This window comes from Condylura cristata, unplaced genomic scaffold, assembly GCF_000260355.1.
Source record: "Condylura cristata isolate star-nosed mole 26May11 unplaced genomic scaffold, ConCri1.0 scaffold00002, whole genome shotgun sequence".
Classification (NCBI taxonomy): Eukaryota; Metazoa; Chordata; class Mammalia; order Eulipotyphla; family Talpidae; genus Condylura; species Condylura cristata.
In genome coordinates this window covers 13205684-13226064 of record NW_004567103.1, presented here as the reverse complement: position 1 = coordinate 13226064, position 20381 = coordinate 13205684, and the positions used below count along the sequence as shown (strand labels likewise).

The window sequence follows — 20381 nt, the reverse complement described above, 5'->3', positions numbered from 1 at the left end:
TAAAGAAAAGAAGCAAAGACAGATACCTGACCACTCCCCTTCGCTAGAAGAGAGGTGCCCCCTTCACTACAGCCACACCTCCTTCCTTATTGCTCCTCATTCTGTGGAATGTTATTCCTTGTCAAGCCCGCCTAGGGACCCACCTTTGAAGGCATCATCGAGGTCCTCCTTCCCAAAGACGACCCCCAGATCATGGATGGTGCAGGTGTGGAACTGCACGCGGAAGATGACGTCTCGAGCAGGGCTGCGGAACTTCTTATGGTAGCACTTCAGCTGGGGGGAAGAGAGCGAGCCCATCAGGGGCTTGCAGTGGGGAATCCGGTCCCAAAGAGCTGCCTTAGCATCTCCACTGATGGGTATCCAAGGGTCACACCAAGCTCAGTGAGGGAGAGACCAGTGGCACCAAACAGGATCTTAGTGCTCTCTGGGGTCATGTCTACAATAGCAGGGTACTGAAGGCCAGCCTTGTGCTGTGGGGACAAAACTGTCCTCCCCAAAAGTTACTGTGTGTGGGTCAGAATGGAAAAAGTAGGAGCGGATGTAAAGGACAGGGAGGAGGGACTGAAGTCAGAACTGAGAGAGTCCATGCCACCATCAGGAAGCCAGGAGGTTTTAGCTCACACTGAGCGTTATTTCCCTGGAAATGTTCCATAAAAAGGCCCACGTCCAGGGGAAGGGATGTCCAGTACCAAGGCAGGGACATGGGCAAGGACTGTCAGAGTCTAGAAGGCCCTCAGGAGCCCTGAGGGTTTCAAGTCCAAGGTCGGCAGCCCATCAGAAGTTACTGCCTTGTCCTAAGAGGCAAAAGGGGGTAAGAAGGGAGAAAAAAAGAAATGGAGAATGGGTCTGGAGTCACAGGAGAGCACTCACCAGGATGTCGCCCTTCAGAAGCAGCCCAGGCTCAATGGTGATGCAGATGCTGGTCTGGCTATCTCCTTGGACATTGCTAGGAGAGAGAAGTGGGCGAAGGAGAGTGGCTGCTGAGCTGGCAGGCAGCACACTTTCTCCTGCTGCCTCTCTGCACCAAGAAAGCTCACTGACCTCTCCCACAGCCCCCTCCTGGAAGCTTCTAGGCAGCAACCCAACTCCCAGCCACGGCCCAGGCCCTGGACCTCGGGCATCCCTGGTTTCTTATCGCCATGGAATACCTACTAGATGCCAGATGTGTAAACAGGCTGCATGGCCTGATAAATCCGGAGAAATGGCCGACACCCTGGAAGAGAGGATCGGTGTTAGCAGAGATGGCAGGAGTGGGAGGAGGTGGAGGGGGAGTAAAGAAGGGAAAGGAGAAAGGAAGGAAAGACTGGCGGAGTAGTAGGAAGCGGGAGGTGCAAAAGAGGGAAGAAGTAGAAAAAGGAAGGCAAAAATAGAGAGAGGGGATGCACTACTGACGTCTCATTTGAAAAGCCTATTTAAGTTTACAAAGACATTGCCAAATGATATGAAAAAATGTTCAACATCACTCGTAATAAGGGAGATGCAAATTTAAACCACAATGAGATACCACCTCACCCCACTGAGAATGGCACATCTTCAAACAACTAGCAACAACGAATTTTGGCGAGGATGTGGAGAAAAAGGAACTCTCCTGCACTGCTGGTGGGAATGCAAACTAGTACAACCACTATGGAAAACTGTCTGGAGGTTCCTCAAACTGCTAAACATGGAGCTTCCCTATGACCCAGCAATCCCACTCCTAGGTATCTACTCAAAAGACACAAAAACACTGATTGAAAAAGATACCTGCATCCCCATGTTTACTGCTGCTTTATTTACAATTGGAAAGACATGGAAACAGCCCAAATGCCCAAAAGTGGATAACTGGATTAAAAAGATGTGGTACATATGCTCAATGGAATATTACAAAGCAATCAAAAAAAAAAAGAAACACATGCCTTCTGCAGCAACATGGATGGAGCTGGAAAAGATCATACTTAGTGAAATAAGCCAGAAAGAAAAGGAAAAATACCAGATGGGTTCACTCATAGCAGGAGTATAACGGACCAGGAGAGAAGATAATAATAATAACAATGAAAAGCCATATGCCAGAAACATTTGGGGGGGTAGAGTGGGGAATGGGATCAAAAACAGAGGGGGAAAGGAAATACACTGGACTATGGTGATGGCACATGGGTGATTTTGTGATGGGAAGCCCACGGGGATTACAACTGAGATGAAAAATGCACAAAGTGATGTAAAAACAAACTATTATATTACTAAAAAAATTTTTAAAAAGACACTGCCATGTGTGACATCATCTGCTAGCAAGCATTGCCAGGTTCAAAGTCACTTTGCAAATGAGTAGACAGGGACACAAAGAAATGGGTGGTGAGACACCCAGCCTCTGACTCTAGAGCCACACCCAGAGCCCACATTTCTACCCCCAAGGCTGCCTCTTAAGAGGAGAGGCAGGAGCCAACAGACTAGAGTGGAGGATGCTTTGGAGGTGGCGGGGGTGGGATAACATTCACGTGAAGAGCCGTGAACCTGTAGTAAGAAATAATGCAGGAGAGAAAAAGAAAGATGCAAAACAGAGAGGGATGGGGCCGCGGAGAAGCAGGGGCAGCTACCTCCTTTAGACTCGAAGTTGGGGATGCCGTGCATGATGACGTGGTGCAGGAACAAGGGCTTGTTGTTCATTTTGATGGAGCCAGAGAGCAGGCCACTGAAGTAATGTACATACCTGGAGGAGGGAGGGGGTGGCTTCAGTGAGGGAGGGCTATACCCCCAAAACGTCCTAGGTAGCCTGCCCAGGTCCCCTTTTTCCCCCCACCTCAGATCTCACAGTGGCTCGGGTCTGCACCCTAGGACAGTCTTGCTCCACAGTGCAGGTGGGAGGTGAGCAGGTAATGCTTAGTGCGCCAGGCCCTAGTCAATCAAACCTCCCACTCGGGAGTTACCAGCGCCCTCTGGTGGCCGACATGAACCTGGCTTTCCTGCTTCACTCCCAGCCCAGGAATCTCCAGCCACCAAAAAGTTCCTCCCACACACCGGTGACAGGCCCCCTAGCTGCTCACAACTGCAAGACGCAGGCTGATCAACCAGTAGCCTGCTCTGACACACTTACACCAAGCCCAAATCGAGCTTACACGTATACCCACAGGCCCACCAGCCACTGCCCAGCAGAGCTGAATTCTTGGATTTTTTTGGCATCACACTAAAGGCCACAAAGCCTCTCATTTCGCTGGACAGTGGAAGATAGATAACTTCCTCTGTGTGTTCCTCTCCCTAGGGTCAACACCCCCAGTTCTTTTAGCAAAGATCTTGTTGGAAAAATGCAAGGATTAACCCCGCTCCACTCCCTCGAGGAGAGGAAATTAGGTCCAGAAAAGCGCAGGGACACACACCAAAGACACCCAAAGTGGGAGTTGATGGGCAGAGAAGGAAAGCAGTCGGAACTCAAGATCATGTGCCCTCCACAGCACACTGGCCGGCATTTCCTCTTGTTCCGACTGCCCAGAGGACATCAAGCTGGGCCAGCTGGGCCAATCAGAACACGCCAAGACTGGACAGGAGCCAATGGGGCTCTGGGAGCGAGGAGGGACCGTGACCACGACCTCCTGTCTCCTGGCCCACCTCCACGCCCCCGGGGGTGGAGAGGGTCTGTCTCCCTGGGCGGGGTGGGTCCACCTCGGACAGCCCAGACGAGATAATCTGATGGGCAGCACCAGCTCCTATTCAGGCCCCTGCCCAGCCCCCAGCCCCATTACTCAAACCGGAAACCCGGAATGGCGGGTTCCTATCGGGTTTCTTGATCGTGCCAACAGGATGTGTCTGTGTGCTGGGGACAATGAGTCCAGGGGTGGGGTGACAGTGAATGGGGAGCCGTGAGCAAGGACCCTCCCACTCCCTCTCCCTGCCCTCCTCTCCTCCAAAGGCTCCATCCCGTTAAGCAACACTGAAAAGAGGCGGGAAAGTGGCAACGAAGGCCGAGTAAATGCCACTGTTGCACTTTCACATTTGGCCACCAACAGAATGACCCTCCCAGAAGCAGATGTGGCTGCAGATATGAGCTGCAAGGCAGACCCAGGTCACGTGCACAGGCCCATTCCGAGGCTGAGCACTGTGGTGTCTCGGCATACTCCTAGCCCTCCTCGCCAGGCTTTGAGCTTGGAGAAGCGACTGCTCTGCCCACTCTCGCCAAGCCAAAGCGTGCCATCGGCCATGACGCCACTTTATTCATAGACAGGAATGGAGGAGGAACTTGATAGTTCTTTCTCCCCTGAAAAGATGCTCACTGATCCACAGTTTCTGTGTCTGGTGGGCTCGCCAGCATTTTCTACACATAAAGGCACCCCACTTCTGATGGTGGACCCCAGAGACTGAGCACCAGGTGTGGTGTGTTTGCTGCTCTCTCTGCCTGGCAGCCCTTCCCCCCCTTTTTTTTTGGTTCCTCAGACCTCTCCTGCTCAGAAAGGGAGGCCCATTTGAATCAGCTCTCTCTTCCATCCTTTCATTCTCTAGTCCCTCATGTTACTTGTTTTTTTTTCCCCCTTCAAAGCTCTTCTCACCCTTGATTGGTCCTTGATGGCTTGGGTGACATTCACCAGAGAGTAACCTCCATGATACCTCACTAAGAGATTCAGCACCATGGCCTGGTGTAGATGGGCCTGACATACTAGACAGGTCACTTATAGCTCAAGTCACACGGGGCTGAGCTGATACCCTGATACCCTGGGCCTGGGCTTCCCCCAGCTGGCTCCCCACACCCACGTGGCCCTGACACTACCTGACACTCCCAAGGCTTTGAGGTCACTAAGCAGCATATTGCCACAGCGCAGAAGCCAGGGCTGCCCTCAGGACATGACCGGGGGTGTGGCCCTGGCTGAGGTTCAAAACCTCCATGTACATCGCAGCTCTGTCACCCTCCCCAAGGACTCTGGCCATGCCAAGTCCCCTCCCAAGGCTCAGCTCCTTATCTGTAAATTGGGGACACCCCGCACACGCGTCAGGGAGCTCAGCACTGTTCAGGCTCTGGCCGGAAGTTACCTCCTCTGAGAGGGAGTCCTGGGCCGCCCTCGTTAAAACGGCCCGATCCTCCCACCACTCCTGGCGCCCCAGCTTCCTCTCCTCTCAGCCCTGACGGCTATCAGATCGTCTCCTCTGCACATGCCCTCGCGGAATGGACATCTTTCCCAACAGAGTATGCTCACTAAGAGCGAAGGATTCCATCCTGTTCGACTAGGTGTCTCCAGGACTTGGAATGAAGCAGAATGCCTAAAACCTGCCAAGTGAATGAATGAATGACTTCACCCCCTGCCCTGCCTCCTGCCTGGGCAACGGTGGCTGCCAAGGACAGTCTGTGGCTGGGACGTCAGTGAGGAGTTTAAAGCATCCCCAGCAGAAGGTGAGCACCTGTGGGCTCCTGGGGAGGCAGCGGTGACTTCAGCCGCCTATAGACTCACCCAGGAGCTGACACAATCCCACTTCCTGACCAAGAACCACTCTGGGTGCCACCCTCTCGCACGCTCAGCCTCACCCGCCAGCCTCTCCAGCACAAACCTCAGAAGCCAACTGCCAGGCCCATCTGAGGGTGCACACAGCTGTCACCAGTGTCCCAAGTCCACCTAAAGCTCCAGACTGGCACCTGAACACGCATGCTTGTGCACCACTATGTAGGCAGGGCTGTGCCGCCCCCCGTGGGCCCGTGAGGCTAGTCCTATATGCAGGTGCAGGCCTGCATGTGCACCCCCACCCCCCGGGCCACAGGCATGGGACCCACCTTCTCTGGGACGGCTGGCCGATGGGCACAATCTTGTCTTCATAGAACCGCTTCATTGCAAACCTATCCAGAGCCTGGTCTGCACTGCAGGGAAAGACAAATGGTCAGAGAAGCCAACCCCCACATCCGAGAGCCCCTAACCCCCGCACCCCTGCTGCCCCAGACTCGCTGCAGAGACCCAGAATCCTGGCGTCCCTCCACCTGTGATTACAGGACCCAGCTCGGGGGTCTTGGAGCCACACAGCCAGGGTCCATCTCCAGCCTATCACTTACTACCCCTGTGTCGTGGCCAGCTACCTAAAGCTTCTAAACTGCTTTCCCTTTCTTCTCATATGAGAATAACAATCACACCTTCCCTGAAGGTCATCATGGTGACCAGGTCACCCAGAAAGAGCGTGGCACAGTGCACACATAGCAGAGGCAACGGAATGCCCACCACGAAGCAAAAGTCGGGCTAGGTAGGTGTCTCAGTCATAAAACTACTGTTGCACAGACATTACTCTCTGCAGAGGGCCCAGAGAGGGCATTTTACAATGAAGAAATTGCGCGGAGCTCATCTCGGCTTCCAGCAACGCTCAAAACCCCAAAGCTCTCAAGACCCACAGAGCCCGGGCCCTGCCCCTCCCTGGACTCATCTCCTGCTCCTCACTACCCTCTCAGGGCTCCCACACACCGGACCTTCACACTCCTTTGTCCTTTGACCCTCCCTATCTGGAGACCCCCACCTCACTCTGCATGGCTCAGTTCTTCAACCACCCACCCCACCCCACTTAACTCCGGCCTCTGCTCCATTACCAGCTCCATGAGGGGTCTCCTCCGACTCCGATCACCCCCCACCCACCCCTGGCTCTAGTCTCCATTTGCGGACAAGCTTGCTTATTAACCCCCCATGAGGCCAGTGGCCTGGCTGTGCCCACCGCCGCTTTCCCAGCTCCCAGAGCAGAGCCTGCCAGCGCGGCTGTTCAGAGGCACTGTGGGATGAGCAGGTGAGGGGAGGATGCTGCCTCTCTGTGAAATGAATCAGGATGGGCTTCCCCCGCTGGCTATATCCTAGCCCTGCTCCAAAACACCTAAATGGGCAGAGGACCTGCCCGGCTGGCCACCGGCTGGAGGTGGAGGTAATTCTGCTGGGCCCAGATCTAACCCAGCATTTCTTTCTGAATTTCTCCCTACCTACCCAGGTAAATAGCAGTTTGGCAGGAAGTCAGCCCAAGCAGCTGGCTGGGTGGGGTGTCCAAAATGAGCCAGTCTCCCAAGGGTGTCCCCCCACTACTGAAAAGAGGGCTGGACTCTTCTCTCCTGCCCTCTGTCCACAGGCTCCTGTCCGTGGACAGACAGAGACCTTCTTGCCTCATCTTCAGCACCTCTGCCCTTTCCTCCCGCCCCGAGGAAGGCGAGCCCACCGGCGGTGGTGGTGACGGAAGGGGTGTTCGGCATGAGACTTTCAGGGGCCCTCTTACCTGGCAGAAATGTTGCTGTAGTGCATGTAAGCCGCAATGACAACACCTATCCGGCCTCGGTTTCCCTGAAAGAGTCCCAAAACGCAAAGCCTTTACTCCCAAGGTGGGTCTGCTGGCCCAGAGTCCAGCCAGCAGCCGTGGAGAAAAGATGGGTGGGACTGGAGGGAGGATGGAGTTTTTGTTTTGTTTTGTTTTAAAGATTTATTTATTTATGCATACAGAAATGGGGTAGGAGGCGCAGGGGCAGTGAGAGGCTTCACCAGAGGCAGAGTGGGGAGCAGAACAGGCTGATCGAGGAAGTACGCTGCTGAGGGGAGCAGCGGGTGGGCCAGAGTGGTCTGCTGCGCCATGTGGGTCACCTCCGGGGCCGGCCATGGCACGCGCGCTGAAGCGGCTGAGGCCAGCTTGCAGCATTGCGTCCCAACCCTGTGCGCCATCAGGGAGGGCCCCAGAGCACGGAGTTTTATGGGAGCTGAGAAGAAAACAGGGATATGCAGAGGAGGGCGAAACACAGCTGGTCACCTATCACACTCGAGGGACCCAAGTGTGGTATCCCTCACTTCCCTCACTTCTGGGCACCCCCAGAACAGCATGATTACCCCCTAGAAAGGAGACTACACAGACGTGCACATCCACACAATACAATGATACAGGCAGGTAGGAATCCTCCTCCAAGATGTGTCCACACACCTACTTGAGCGCGCACGCACTGCAGCCTCGCTCTGACCACACACGAACGTGAGCACACACGCACTTCAGCCCTACCCTGACCACGCCCCTACGCGAGCGCTCACGCACTGCAGCCCCACTCTGACCTTATTGTGCAGAACAACGACGTTGTGGGCGTCTGCGTTGAGCCAAGTGTCCATGGCCTTGCAGACACTGCAGATCTTCTCTAGAGCTGGGGTGTGGAGGTCAGGCCAGCCAAATTCCAGTACCTGTGGCCAAGTCATGAGTGAAAGGTGGGGGAATCCAGGTGACAGGGCAGCACATATCCCCCATGCCAATGCCCAGCTGCAGATACCGGCAGCTGGCCTCACGCGGGCCACTCCTCAGCCCAACTGGAAGGGAGGTGCAATTGCAGAGGACTCAGCCCTGGACAGGACACCTCAGCTCTGACACTAGGTCACTAGGGGGCCTTGGGCAAACCAGCCTCCTCTCCCAGCCTCAGCTTCCTCGTGTGTGTGTGTGTGTGTGTGTGTGCAAGACACAGGCGTGGTGTCAACACCCCACAGTCCCTTCCCCATGACTCAAAGTGCTGCCACCCAGGAGCCACCCCGCCCCCCAGCCTTCCTTCCACAGACAGCCGAGGCCTGCCTCAGGGTGAGGGAGGGAAGAGAGAAAGGCTCCCTGCCTCCTGGGACTGTGATCCAGGTCGGCCACTTCTCAAGCTGACCAAGAGGAGCCTAAGGAAAACAGAGCGGACGCAACAGCATCTCTGGGCTCCTCAAAACTTTTCTAAACTCACAGAACCTTAAAGTACAAGAGAGTTTCTTGGAAGGGCCCAGAGCGCACGTATAATCCAGCCCATCCACTTTCTGAGGCACAAGCTGCGAAGTGCCCTGTGCCCAGGGTCACAGAGCAGCAGGGCCAGCGTGCAGGAGTGGACGCCAGGCAGACCCTGCACAGCTACCAGCAAGAGGCCAAGGTGGCAGGAACCGCCACAAGGCCGAGCAGCACTTCCCAGCAGAATCTTCCCACTAACACTACGAAACTCTCACAGTGCCAGCCTCACCCCCAGGGCCTGCGTGCATCCCAGGGGGATCAAACTGTGCTTTCTGGAATCTGTATCACAAATTACAACAAACGCAGAGCCCCCTTGTCCAGGGTTTCAACTTTATAGGTTTCAGCTACCGGCCCTCCACTGAGGTCTGAAAACAGCATGGGCCTGAGGTATTTTGAAAGCGCGGGTGAGACCACACTCACATAACTTTTATCACAGTGTACTGTTATAATTGGCCTGTTTTCTTACAGTGATTATGTTAGCAGCTTATATAGAAAAACCATTGGAACTATCACAGTTTCAGGTATCCACTGAGGATCTTGAAAATACCCCCAAGGAAGACAGGGAACTTCTGCAATATTGTCCACTTTCCAAATGGGAGATGCACACAGCTTTGAATCGGTTTTTCTAACTGTCGCAGCTCTTTCTCCCAAGATTCATGTGGGAACTGGAGTCATGGGAACCTGTCTCTCCTCTTCCAGGCTCACCTTGGCATGGAGCTTCGTGATGTCAGGTCTCCGCTCAGAGAGGTTGAAAAGCTGGTAGGAAAAGGAAGAAATTGTGAGCAAACGTCCTCCACCCTCCCACTTCCCTTCACCACCACCCTCCTTACGTTCTTCCTCTCTCTCTCAAATACTGCAAGTTCTCCCTATACTTGAATACACAGGTACGCATCAGATACTGGCCAATAGGAATTCAGGTTCTTAGGATAGAGAGAGAGAGAGAGGACTCTCCCTGGTGGCGCAACAGGTCAAACTGCAGCCCTATGAAACTAACCGCAGTTGCCGCAACGTGATTTCGACCCCCAGCCAGGGAGGTGACCCACATGGCACAGCAGACCTTTCCTAATCTGCCCACTGCTCCCCTCAGCAGTGTACTTCATCAACCTGTTTGTTCTGCTCCCCACTCTGTCTCGGGTGAATCCTGTCACCCCCATATCTCTGGCCTGTACCCAGTTCTGTATGCATAAATAAATGTTAAAAAAAAAAAAAAAAAGAGGGAGAGAGGGACAGAAAGCAGCATGTAGACACTTGGCCACACTCAGGACTTTGGGGACCACAGATGAGAAGGGAAGAAACCCCATGGTCCCACGAGCAACCCAGGCCAGGGTCCCCTCACAGCCCATCACTGACAAGTGCCAATTACCTCTGGCTTCTGCTTTACACGTTGACCTTAGAACTTCACCCCATGAAGATGAAGCTGCTCGGTGGGGAGACAGCCTCTGTCAGCAGGTACAAACCACCTTGGGGACCCTCTCAGGCCCTACACATCCCTCTCCCAGGATGCCCTAACACCTAACCATATTCCAAGGGGGACCCCATATCTCTGGCTCCTCACTGACTTGGCACCTGAAAGCACTATGCTTTTTCCCAAGGAGAACAAGGCCTCACAGTCAGGATGGAGATGGGGCGCAGGTGGGGGGTTGGAGGCACTGCATGAAGACCTGGACTCCTAGACTAGGGGAGGCCCTTTGATAGCTTCTAGTCCACTCTAGAACCCCAAAAAAGAACACACTATTATGCCAATGCTACCACTCTCTGGCCACCATAAGACCTGTGCATGCATCAGCTTAATTCTCGCAACAACCTTAAGAAGTAGGAATATTATTAGACCCATATGACTTTAGGCTGAACCATCAAGATCAGACCGCAAGAGCAGAGCCAGCACTCGAACCCAGGACTCTGATGTTTGACGACAGGCTCCTAACAACACCTGACCCCACTGATGTCAAGGCTCCACGGTGGGAGAGAGTGTGTGCAATAACCCACATATGCCCGGAACTTCAGAATGTGACCTTATTTGGAAACAGGGCCTCTGCTGATGTAAGTACCTAAGGCTCTCGAGATGAGATCACCCTGTATTCAGTGTGGGCCTTAAATCCAAAGACTGGAGTCCTTATAAGAAGAGAAGAGGACGTAAGAGACCCAGAAAAGAAGGTTCTGTGATGACAGAGGTAGAGACTGGAGCAACACAGCTCACGCCAAGGGTCGCCAAAGATGGCCAGGAGCCACCAGGAATTACCAGAAACCAGGAAGAGGCAGGATCCTCCCACCTAGGAGTCAGAGAGAGCACAGCCTCCCTGCATCATGATCTGGACTTCTAGCTTTGAGGATCATGACCAAAAAATTACTAATTTATTAATAAATTATTTTAAGTCACACTGTCCATGGAGTCTGTTGCAGCAGACCTATATGAAATGAAGCTTTCTATACCCCATCTCTGCACCAACATGTGAAAAGCCCCTCAAAGAGAGAGTCAAGTCTGAGGGCCCAGCTCACTGTAAAGTGGACCCAAGCCCTCCTCAGGGGCAGGACAGGATTGCTTAGGCCAAAAACTAGAGGAGACCATTGCTGGCCACCTCATCCCTACCTGCAAGGTGAGTCTCCTGAAAACAAGGTGCTCCAGGTACAAGCCCCGTGCCAGTAACACAGGTGCCTCCCAACAGAGGCTGCCACGGCTCTACCCTAAGACTTCCCAGAGACGCCCGCGGCATGCCAGCTTTGCCACTGCCTAGCCTGTGACCACATCCTACCGCCCTGTGCGCCAGCACCTGATTCCTAGGATTGTCGCGAAGGTTAAATCCAAGCAGGCAGCGAGAGCAGGGCCTGGCTCTCCGCAAGCACACAGTGGCAGGCACTTCTGTTCCCTTCTCCAGGTCCACACATGCACATACGTGCCACACATGCAGAAGCACACACATGCATGCAGCTTGCATTCCAGCTGCAGACACGTTCCTGCAGTAGAGACAGGCTAGAAGGGATGAAGACTCAGGCCTGAGAGATGCCCAAGGCCAAGAGCAGGTATAGGAAGAGGAGGCGCTGGCCCAGGGGCAGGTGGGCAGAGACACTGACAGTGAGGAGGAGGCGAGCAGACAGAACACTGGGCAACGCGAGGTCCTGTCCTTACCAGGTAGTTGCCTCCATGTTTTGATTTGAGCATCTGCGCCACTTCGCGGAGGTTGATCCGGAAGTTTTCCTCCTTGGCTGTGCTGGGGAAGGAGACGGCGATGATCCTCTCTGTGACATATACCAGGTCCAGCTCACAGCTGTCCTCCATGGTCCGGCTCACACTCATGTTTCTGGGGAGACAGGAGGGAGACGGAGGCTCCAGATCAGAATGCAGCCCCCAAGCCAAAGTCCAGGTACCAGCCCCCCCCCCCACTGACACTCACTATGTGACCCCCACGTCCAGCCCAGGGGGTTCAGCTGCTCCGTGACTCAGAGGCGAGGCAGAGGCCTCCTGACAAAGCCAGTGCAGGCCACAAGGAGAGAACAAAGAGGGGCAGCGCCAGCCAGGACCGCAGAGCCAGCGATGATACCAGTTCTAGGCACCTGTGAATCCCATTGGCACTGTGTCCACCCTCAACCCCAGAGGTCACAGCCAGGGCCAGAGCCGAGCGTTCGGCTCTGCCTCCCAACACGCTGCAGCCGCCAGCCGGCAAAAGTCACCCCAGGGAGAGCTGATTGCTCCGGAAGAGCAAAGAGAGCCACATCTGGGTGCTCTCCAGCACCCCCAGCAGCCTTTGCTGTCGGCCAGGCTGCAAGGCTGCAGAGTGGGTGGGGAGGCTTCTCAGGGGAAGGGGCAGCTCAGGTGACACAATCACCTGGGCTCAAGGTAAACCAGACCAGGGCAGCGCACATTCCAGCCCTCCCAGGCAGGCCTTCTCCTGCCCTTTGTTCCCAGGCTCTCTCCCCACCTCTGGCAGCTCCCACCACAGGCCAGAACTGCTTCTTGGCTGTAGCCTCCCAGACCTCTGAGGGCCCAGGAAGCAGAGGGCGCTGAGCCCTCAGACATCCCAGCATCACCCACATGCCTCTGCTCCTCTGAGCCCCCTGGGTGTGAAGCCCCCTGGGAGGCACTGGCATGTTAGCCCAGCTTCTCACCCAGGGGAGAGTCCGCCAAGCTCACTGGAGAGCTGACGGGAAGGAGACCTGCAAAGCCCCCCTGGGAGCTCTCCCCACCCCATGCCTTCGGAATCCGTGGCCACTGTCCTGGAGTCTCACCCCACGGGGCACTTCCATGCCAAGGGCCACCGAACAGCCCCCACATGCCAAGAAGCAGGGCAGAAGCCAGATCCCCACCAGGGCTAACTCTGAGCCTAATTCAAATGGAGCCGAGAGGCGGGGAAGGTGAAGCACAGCATCTCCGTGGTGGCAAGGATGGGTCGCTCAGGGGAGCGTGGGCAAGCTGCCCAGAGTGAACTTGACCCCCCAGCCTCAGCCATTCCAGGTCTGGATAAGCTTCTCCCTGCGGTCTCTGGCGTGGGGGGGAATTTCAACCTCAGGGTACTGAAAGCCCCAGGGCAATTTTGTAGGTGGTGACCAGGTGTGGACAACACATACTTCTACCCCAACAAAATGGATGGGAGGGTAGAAAGCCCCCAGCTTAACTGGGAGTATCCCCACCTCCCCAACGGCCAAACTTCCCCTTTCTCCTAGCTCCTGGGAAGAGACCAAAATGTCAGAAAAACTTGCAAATCAAGCTCCCTCTTGCCAGCCTCTCCCTCAGTGCAGGGAAGGGGAGCGAGGGGGAACATGGTGGTGACCGGCATGAGTCATGTGACCCTCCCTTGGCACTTTCTGGCTCCAGTCCCCAGTCTGGTTCCCAGGGAGGATGCAGAAGCAGAACAGCGCCACCACCTGGAAGACCTTAACACTGCACTCTGCACCCACCCACCCCAGGTGGTTCCCAGCTGTGGAGGAAGCTGGGGGTCCACTCTGTGGCAGTTGACAGCTGGACACAACTATCCTCACCAGGCCCTGTATGGCTGGGGCTCGTCTCCCCAAGACCAGATTCTCACTCATCTTCGGAAGTTTGGACATGAAAGCAAAGCAGAGGGGGAAGGACCCAAGCCAGAGAATGAAAAGAAAGACTCCAGATCTGCAAGACAGGGCCCCCCCCCCCCCCCCCGTGAGTCCCCCTCCCCCAGGCACTATTCCCAGCCAGAGAGAGAACTCCCCTCTGAAAAGCGACCCTCCACAGCCTCTCCCTGCTTTGGAGAGGAGTCCAGCACGGGCCTCCACGCTGGCCCGGCCTGAAAGCAACACACGCTGCCTTTTGGTAGCTGTGCGACCTTTACCCCTTCACCCCAGCTCTCCGAGACTCGGTGTCTTCATCTGCCAAGTTGCAATAAAATACTTACCTTGCAGCGGCATCCTGGCAAGGACTAGCGAGTTCATGTAAGTAAATGAACTCCAGACCTGGCTTCAAGCTAGAACTCAAAACACGACTGTTTTCAAGTGGCAGCTACCTGCATCCTCTCACGGCAGCTTTCCAGTCTGCCCAGGCTCCCGAAGGGACCCCACGGCCAGGACCTCCCTCCGGCCCCCCAAGAGCCAGGCTTACCTGATGGGCTGGAGCTGGACACTCGGGGTGACACTAGTGGAGCCCTGGAAGGAGAAGAGAAGCAGTGTTACGGAGGACACGGCGGAGAGCTGGCAGGCACCGGTCAGGCCGTGGGCAAACATAGATTCTTTTTTTCCTTTCTCTGCCAACATTCCAGCAGATACCCTAATACCCCCGCACCACAGTCACTCTAAGCCTAAAGCAATCAATGCCAGTCCCACGTGTGTGCCTCGTGAGAGCCAGCCCAGAGGGACGCTCCTTCCTCCCTCCCTCGGATGCTCACAAAGGCATCACCTCTGGGCGGGAGCGCCTGCTCGGGGATGCCCTCACGGACAGTCGCCAGCTGATGAAAGCCATTCCATCTTGATTGACAGGTGCAATGCAACAGTAACCCCAAGTGGCGACAATAGGCCGCAAGGAAGGACAAGGGCAACAGCACCCTTCTGTCCAGCTCCGGCCTTTCTCCCCCAACTACTACGGTTGCGTGCAGCCCTCCTCGAAAGCGGCAACAACCAGGCCTTTGATCAGAAATTCTGACATGAAGGTGACAGGCACGCAGGAAAGCAACCAAGACGAGTGGCAGGAAGCAAATCGTGCCCCCAAGAAGCCACCTGTGGACGGACTCTGTTAATTCCCCTTTGCCCCACTTCCATTTCTAGGGCTTCCAACATGGACAAAATTAGACCTTTGGCACCCAAAGTGGTGTCCCAAGAGCCCAAGATTCAGAGCCCCGAGCATCCTGTCAGCGGCTTCTTGTTCCTTGATGCGCTGAGATACAACTGCAATGTCACACGCACAAGGGGGCAACTCTCACAGGGTTGGAAGATTAAAAGAAATTATGCATGTAAGAGCCTTAGAGGTTCTTGCTATTATTGTGTCAACTACAATGAAAAGACTGGTTAGAGGCCCTCCCTGGTGGCGCAGCAGGTTAAAGCTCTGCACTAAGAAGCTAAAGCCACTTCCCCATGAGTTCGATTCCCGCCTGCCCGGAGGTGGCAGACCTCTCGTGGCAGACCTCTCCTGACCCGCCCGCTGCTCCCCTCAGCAGTGTACTTCGTCGATCTGCCTGTTCTGCTCCCCACTCTGTCTCTGGTGAAGCCTCTCACCCTCTGCATCTCTGGCCTGTACCCCAGTTCTGTATGCACAAATAATTTTTTTTTAAGTTTTTTAAAAAAGACTGGTTAGAATCACAACAGTCCCTACTGTAGAAAATCAAAGCCCGGCACCTCTCATCCATCACCCATCACTTGAGCCACCTCACACGATTCAGAGCCACGTGCCAACTTTTAGATTCCCTGGCCAGCCGAGGTCTCAGCCCAGGGCACCTTCCAAGCATCCCTGTGTCTCCCAGAAACTGGCTGCTCCCAATCACCCAGCGGCAACTACCTCTTACAGGGGCAGGACCACAATCTACCAAGAAGAGAAACTGAGTCACAGAGGGAGTTACCCCCCAAGACCTTGACAACCAGCAAGACTCACCCTCAAGCTTTAGGCTTGACCGCTGGGGCCTCAAGAAGAGGAGTCCCCTTTAGCCCGGCGAGAAGGACTCTCCATCCAGTCGCCCCTGAGAAAACTGCGTCCCCTCTCCTGGGCTGTCACCCAGCTCTGAGCTCAGCGTCAGCGGCAGAGGGAAGCAGTCAAGCAGGGCTGGCTGTCGGGAGGAAAGTTCTCTGCCTCCACAGCTCCCCTGGCCCTGAGGTCTTGGGTTTGCATGAGTCAGGCATGGGGCGGGGTGGGGTTAGGGGTGGGGACAAGGAGAGATTGTGTTTGGTTTTCAAGCCCCAAAGCAAGCCGATCCAAAACTCCCCACCCAGAGGAACACAGAAACCAAGCACTTCATCCATCTCCGTTTTGAGGTCCTTGATGAGCAGTCGCTGAACCTCCCCAGGCCCGAGGCCCGGCTCCAGCCCCGGGGCCACCCTGCTATAAATAGCCCCTTGGGGTTCATCTGTTGCTCGTCTACAGCCACATCTGGAGGAGGCTACTGTCGCTGCTCCCAGCAACTGGAAGCCACGCCGAAGCCAAGGCTTGAGGTGTGGCCAGGACGCTGGGTCCGGGCCCAAGGAGCCTAAGGAGACATTGGGATACTGAGAAAGGAACTGGGGGGCAAGGGGAGTCAGGAGCCTCCTCGGACAGCAGGGAGAGGGATGAGCAGGGCAGGAGAGCTGGCTCCCATTTCTCCCACCCCCCACCCACCCATCGTTACAACACTCCACATTCTTCAGCTCCCCACCCCAAAAGGGCCAGGGAAGATAAATAAAAACTTGGCCCCAACAGTCTGGCCAGTCCACCTCCAGAGGTGATATGACAAAGTCCAAGCTCGTCCCGCTCCACTGGGCCGGCCGGGGGTAGGGAGGCGGGAGGAAGTCGGCCTGGACAGTGACCCCACACCGAGGACGTGGATGGACAGCTGAACGGTCATCCCCTGATGAATCACTCGGGCGCTCTCTACTGACCGGGCTTCCTGTTTTCTGGAAAGCTTGGGGGCATGTGACACCCACTGGTGAGGGAAGACATGCACGGGCCACACGTCGGGTGTGGGGACAGTCATAGGGAGAAGGCAGAGAGGAGGCGAGTGAGCAACACTACCTAGGGCTTCAGAAAGCACGCGTCACCTCACGCAGGGGCTGGTACAGCAACCCCAGCAGCTGGCCCCAGCACAATGCCACTTCCAGGAGGGCGGGGAGCAGGCTGCGAGGTGGGGTCCCCTGTGCTTCCCGCTGTACTCAGTGGGCACACCTGCTCTGAGGCCGGGCGCCAGGGGCCAGAGGAAGCGGCGGCACTGGCCTCAGAGCGCTCTTATGCTGGGAAGACACGCTGGTGTGAGAGCAGCCCTCCGGCTCCCCCAGCCATCCGTAAAAGGGGTGCTGGAGGGACCTGGTGCACACAGAGCCCCCAGGGAGAACGACCAGAGGGCTTTACAAAGAGCACTACAAAGAATTTATTTTAAAGAGAAAAATAAGACTTGCTGGTCTGTGGTGCCATTCTTGTCCTTGCTGGGTTCTCAAAGTCTTTTAGTCACATGACTGTGAACTTCCTCCTAGATCCTCCCAAGACACAGAGCAATCACAAAACTTTTGATCCAACTCCCTAGGCACTAAGAACTCCTCCCTATCGTCATCACAAAACACAGTCTCTCCTTTGCTGGAAGGGCATTTGAGAGGAAATTCCACAGCCTTCCCAAAACAGCGTCTTTCTTCTCTTACTGTCGGGAAGTTCCGCCTGGTATCTATCCCTCACCCTTCCTGCTGCAGAACAGCCAACTCTCTTTGCACTGTCCTCACTGCAAGCGGGAGCTGCCATTATTCACCATCTTCTACCTGCCATGCAGCGAAGAACTCGAACCCCAGGACTTGGGTGGGGTTGGCTTGGAGCAAAGACTATGTGGGAAGAATTCTGCCCTCCTTTGAGGTCCACAAACCAAACATAACAGCCCTGGACCAAAAAGAAAAGCCATTTCCTGAGCCCAAATCCCCAGGGGATGCAGTTGGGGGGAGGGACTATCAATGAACCCCAGGGGCCATGTCAGGCAGCCCGAGATAGGTGACCAATCCACATCAGGCGCCCAGCCCCATTCCTCTGTCTCCTGTGGGGGCTGTGGCCACCTCCAGTGCCCCCACCAGCCCCCTCCAGCCACACCCCTTCCTCTCCCCTTCCTGCCCACCAGGCTGGATTTTTCCAAAACAAAGTGCGACACAGCACACCGTCCACCAGCCCACTACACTCTGGCCTGTCAGAGGAAAATAGCCATTCCTGGCCTGCGCGTCCTGGGCCAGAGGCCAGAGGCAGGAAAACAGCTCAACAAACAGGTCCATTATCACAGCAGTGGGACCAAAGCTGCAAGTGAAAATGCGTACAGATGTAGGGAAGCCCGAAGACCGGCAGGGAACCCATCTTGGGTCCACTCAGCCTGTGACAGGGCCCGGGAACCTTGAAGAACAGGCCTCTCTCCTTTGCCATCATTCCAGAATTTGCTCTCCTGTTTTCATGCATTCCTTCAACGAGACTAACTTGACCCTAACTCGGCTCATCCCCTTTCCCCTGGGCAGACACCACCGTCACCACCCCTAATGCCCAGATGGACTAAACTTTCTTTCTCCAACCGACAGTCACACCTTTCTTCCCCAGGCCCAAGGTTGTACACGCCTATGGGCCAAAAAGTTCTTCCTGGTGTCTGACTTCACTCTCTCTTGCTGCAGTTTTACTTTGTAGGATCTCTTGGACTCAGGTGGGGTTGGGGAAAACAGGACTTGGCTTATCAGCATGCCCACATCGTTGGTAAAAGGCTCAGTTCACACACCAACTCCCTGACCCTGGGCCAAGGGTGGGCGTCCCGTGCGATACCAGATCCAAGCAGCAGTCCAGGTAGGGACGGGAAAGCTGCTTCGGGAGACACTGCGTCACTCCAAGCCTCTACTTCCTCATCTGTAAAATGGAGCCATAGCAATCACCAGTCCCTGCCCTCTATCAAAGTAACAGTAATAAAAATAAATATAAATCAAGAGTTCCAATATATAACACACAGTACTAACAACACTAACACCTAGGAAGCACACATTACATGCTTTGTGTGCACTAAGCCAGTGCATCCTCGACAGTGGGTACACACAAAAAATGCATTTCTCCCTGCACCCCAACCCCAGAAACACCACAAACTCAGCCAAGGATCCCTGCCCAACACACATCCTCCCTGACCCCAGACCCGTGCCTACCTCCACTACAGCCTTCCCCACTAACTTGAGAGGCATATTCCTGCTCCTGACGAGGCCTGCGTGGCAAGCCCCCCTGCCTGTCCCAGGCAGCACGGCCGTGGCCGTAGGATCCCACAGAAGTGTGGCTCCTGTGGGCACTGGCTCCTGCTCCCGCCGCACCTCTCTCCAGCCCCCGCCCCCACCCTACTGTGGGTCAGGCAGCTGTCAGATGATAGGGCCTTTTGCCATTAACAGCTCCCCCCACCGCCATGCCAACCGCCAAAACCACTCCCTGTTCCTCTGCAGATCAGGGCGGGTGAGGATGGGGAGGCCAGCAGAGGGGCAAGTTATCAGAGAAGGGCAGGGAAGAAAGGAAAAGGCCCGACTCTGTGAGGCATCTGTCCCTGCCATGTCAGCACAAGCACTGCTCAAGCAGGGTGCCAGGACAGCGCTCTGCCCACCTCTGGGCTCTTCCATTTAAGGAACCTGCCCATCGCCCCAAGCCACCGCCAAAATGTCAAGGCAGGAGGAGCCCAACAGGCCTACCTTCCTGCCTCGCCCCCACCGCCGAAACCATTAGCCTTTAGCACCCCAAGGACTCTGCCATTTTCAAAGACTGTCTCTGAGGACGCAGCGCCCACAGTTCCTTCCAGGTTGATGAGCTAGAGCCCAAGAGTCCCTCTCCAACTGGGCGCTTAGGCCCTAAGGCTGCCCATTTGCGAGGCGGCTCACCACCAAGCCAGGCCTCCGAGCAAGCCCCGCCCTCCTCCCCACCCTGGGGCATTGAGTGATGGGAGAGTGAGCCCTGGATGCAGCTTCACTGCAAGCCAAAACCAAGACAGAGGCCCCGTGAGCGTGAGCGAGTACTGGGGCCTGTTCACCCTGCTGGTGGCTGCCCCCCAGACAGGCCTGAGACATGGCCACCCTCCGCCGGGCACCAGGGGCCTGGCCGCACCTCCTCCCACCCATCCCCATACGTACGTCTTCCTCAAGGCTTTTCCGCGTGTTTCCACCCCGTAAGGCTCCTTCTCCCTGGAGACAGAGAAAAGGCAGTCAGAGAAGGAGTCACAGAAACTAATCAGAAGGCAGCAGGTCTTTTACCTCATGGGTTTGTGTGGGGTGGGGGTGAGGGTGGGAGCAAAGGATTGGCAAAGGGCCTGGGTGAGGACTTGCTTGTTTGAGGAGTATTTTTTTCATCCACTAAAGGCCTTGGGAACTAAACAAACTCTCGTTTGTCTCATACTCCTCGTACGGGAGACATCAGTAGGCCCTTTTTGCAGGTAAGAAAACTGAGGTACAGAGAGGGCTATGACTTCCTGTTACACAATTAGAAGCTTGGAGGACTTAGGACTTGACCCTAAGTCCTCGCGAGGAGACACTTCTCCTCTGCTAACCTTGGTTACCCCACTCCGGACTCCCCCACTTTCTTCCCTCCCTCC

General features: G+C 55.4%; 1 protein-coding gene across 4 annotated transcripts in view; it reads right to left on the bottom strand.

The window, feature by feature from the left end:
- Nucleotides 1-20381, bottom strand: part of TNS1 (tensin 1) — a 186514-nt gene that overhangs the window by 73677 nt on the left and 92456 nt on the right. For all 4 annotated transcript variants that reach the window (XM_012726524.1, XM_012726530.1, XM_012726516.1 and 1 more), the window contains 11 exons: nt 19924-19974; nt 14252-14295; nt 11813-11984; nt 9394-9444; nt 7998-8120; nt 7183-7247; nt 5723-5806; nt 2571-2683; nt 1153-1213; nt 871-946; nt 144-273 (listed from right to left, as the gene is read on the bottom strand). In XM_012726524.1, coding sequence (XP_012581978.1) covers nt 144-273; nt 871-946; nt 1153-1213; nt 2571-2683; nt 5723-5806; nt 7183-7247; nt 7998-8120; nt 9394-9444; nt 11813-11984; nt 14252-14295; nt 19924-19974 — 970 coding nt within the window. The remainder of the gene's footprint in view (nt 1-143; nt 274-870; nt 947-1152; nt 1214-2570; nt 2684-5722; nt 5807-7182; nt 7248-7997; nt 8121-9393; nt 9445-11812; nt 11985-14251; nt 14296-19923; nt 19975-20381) is intronic.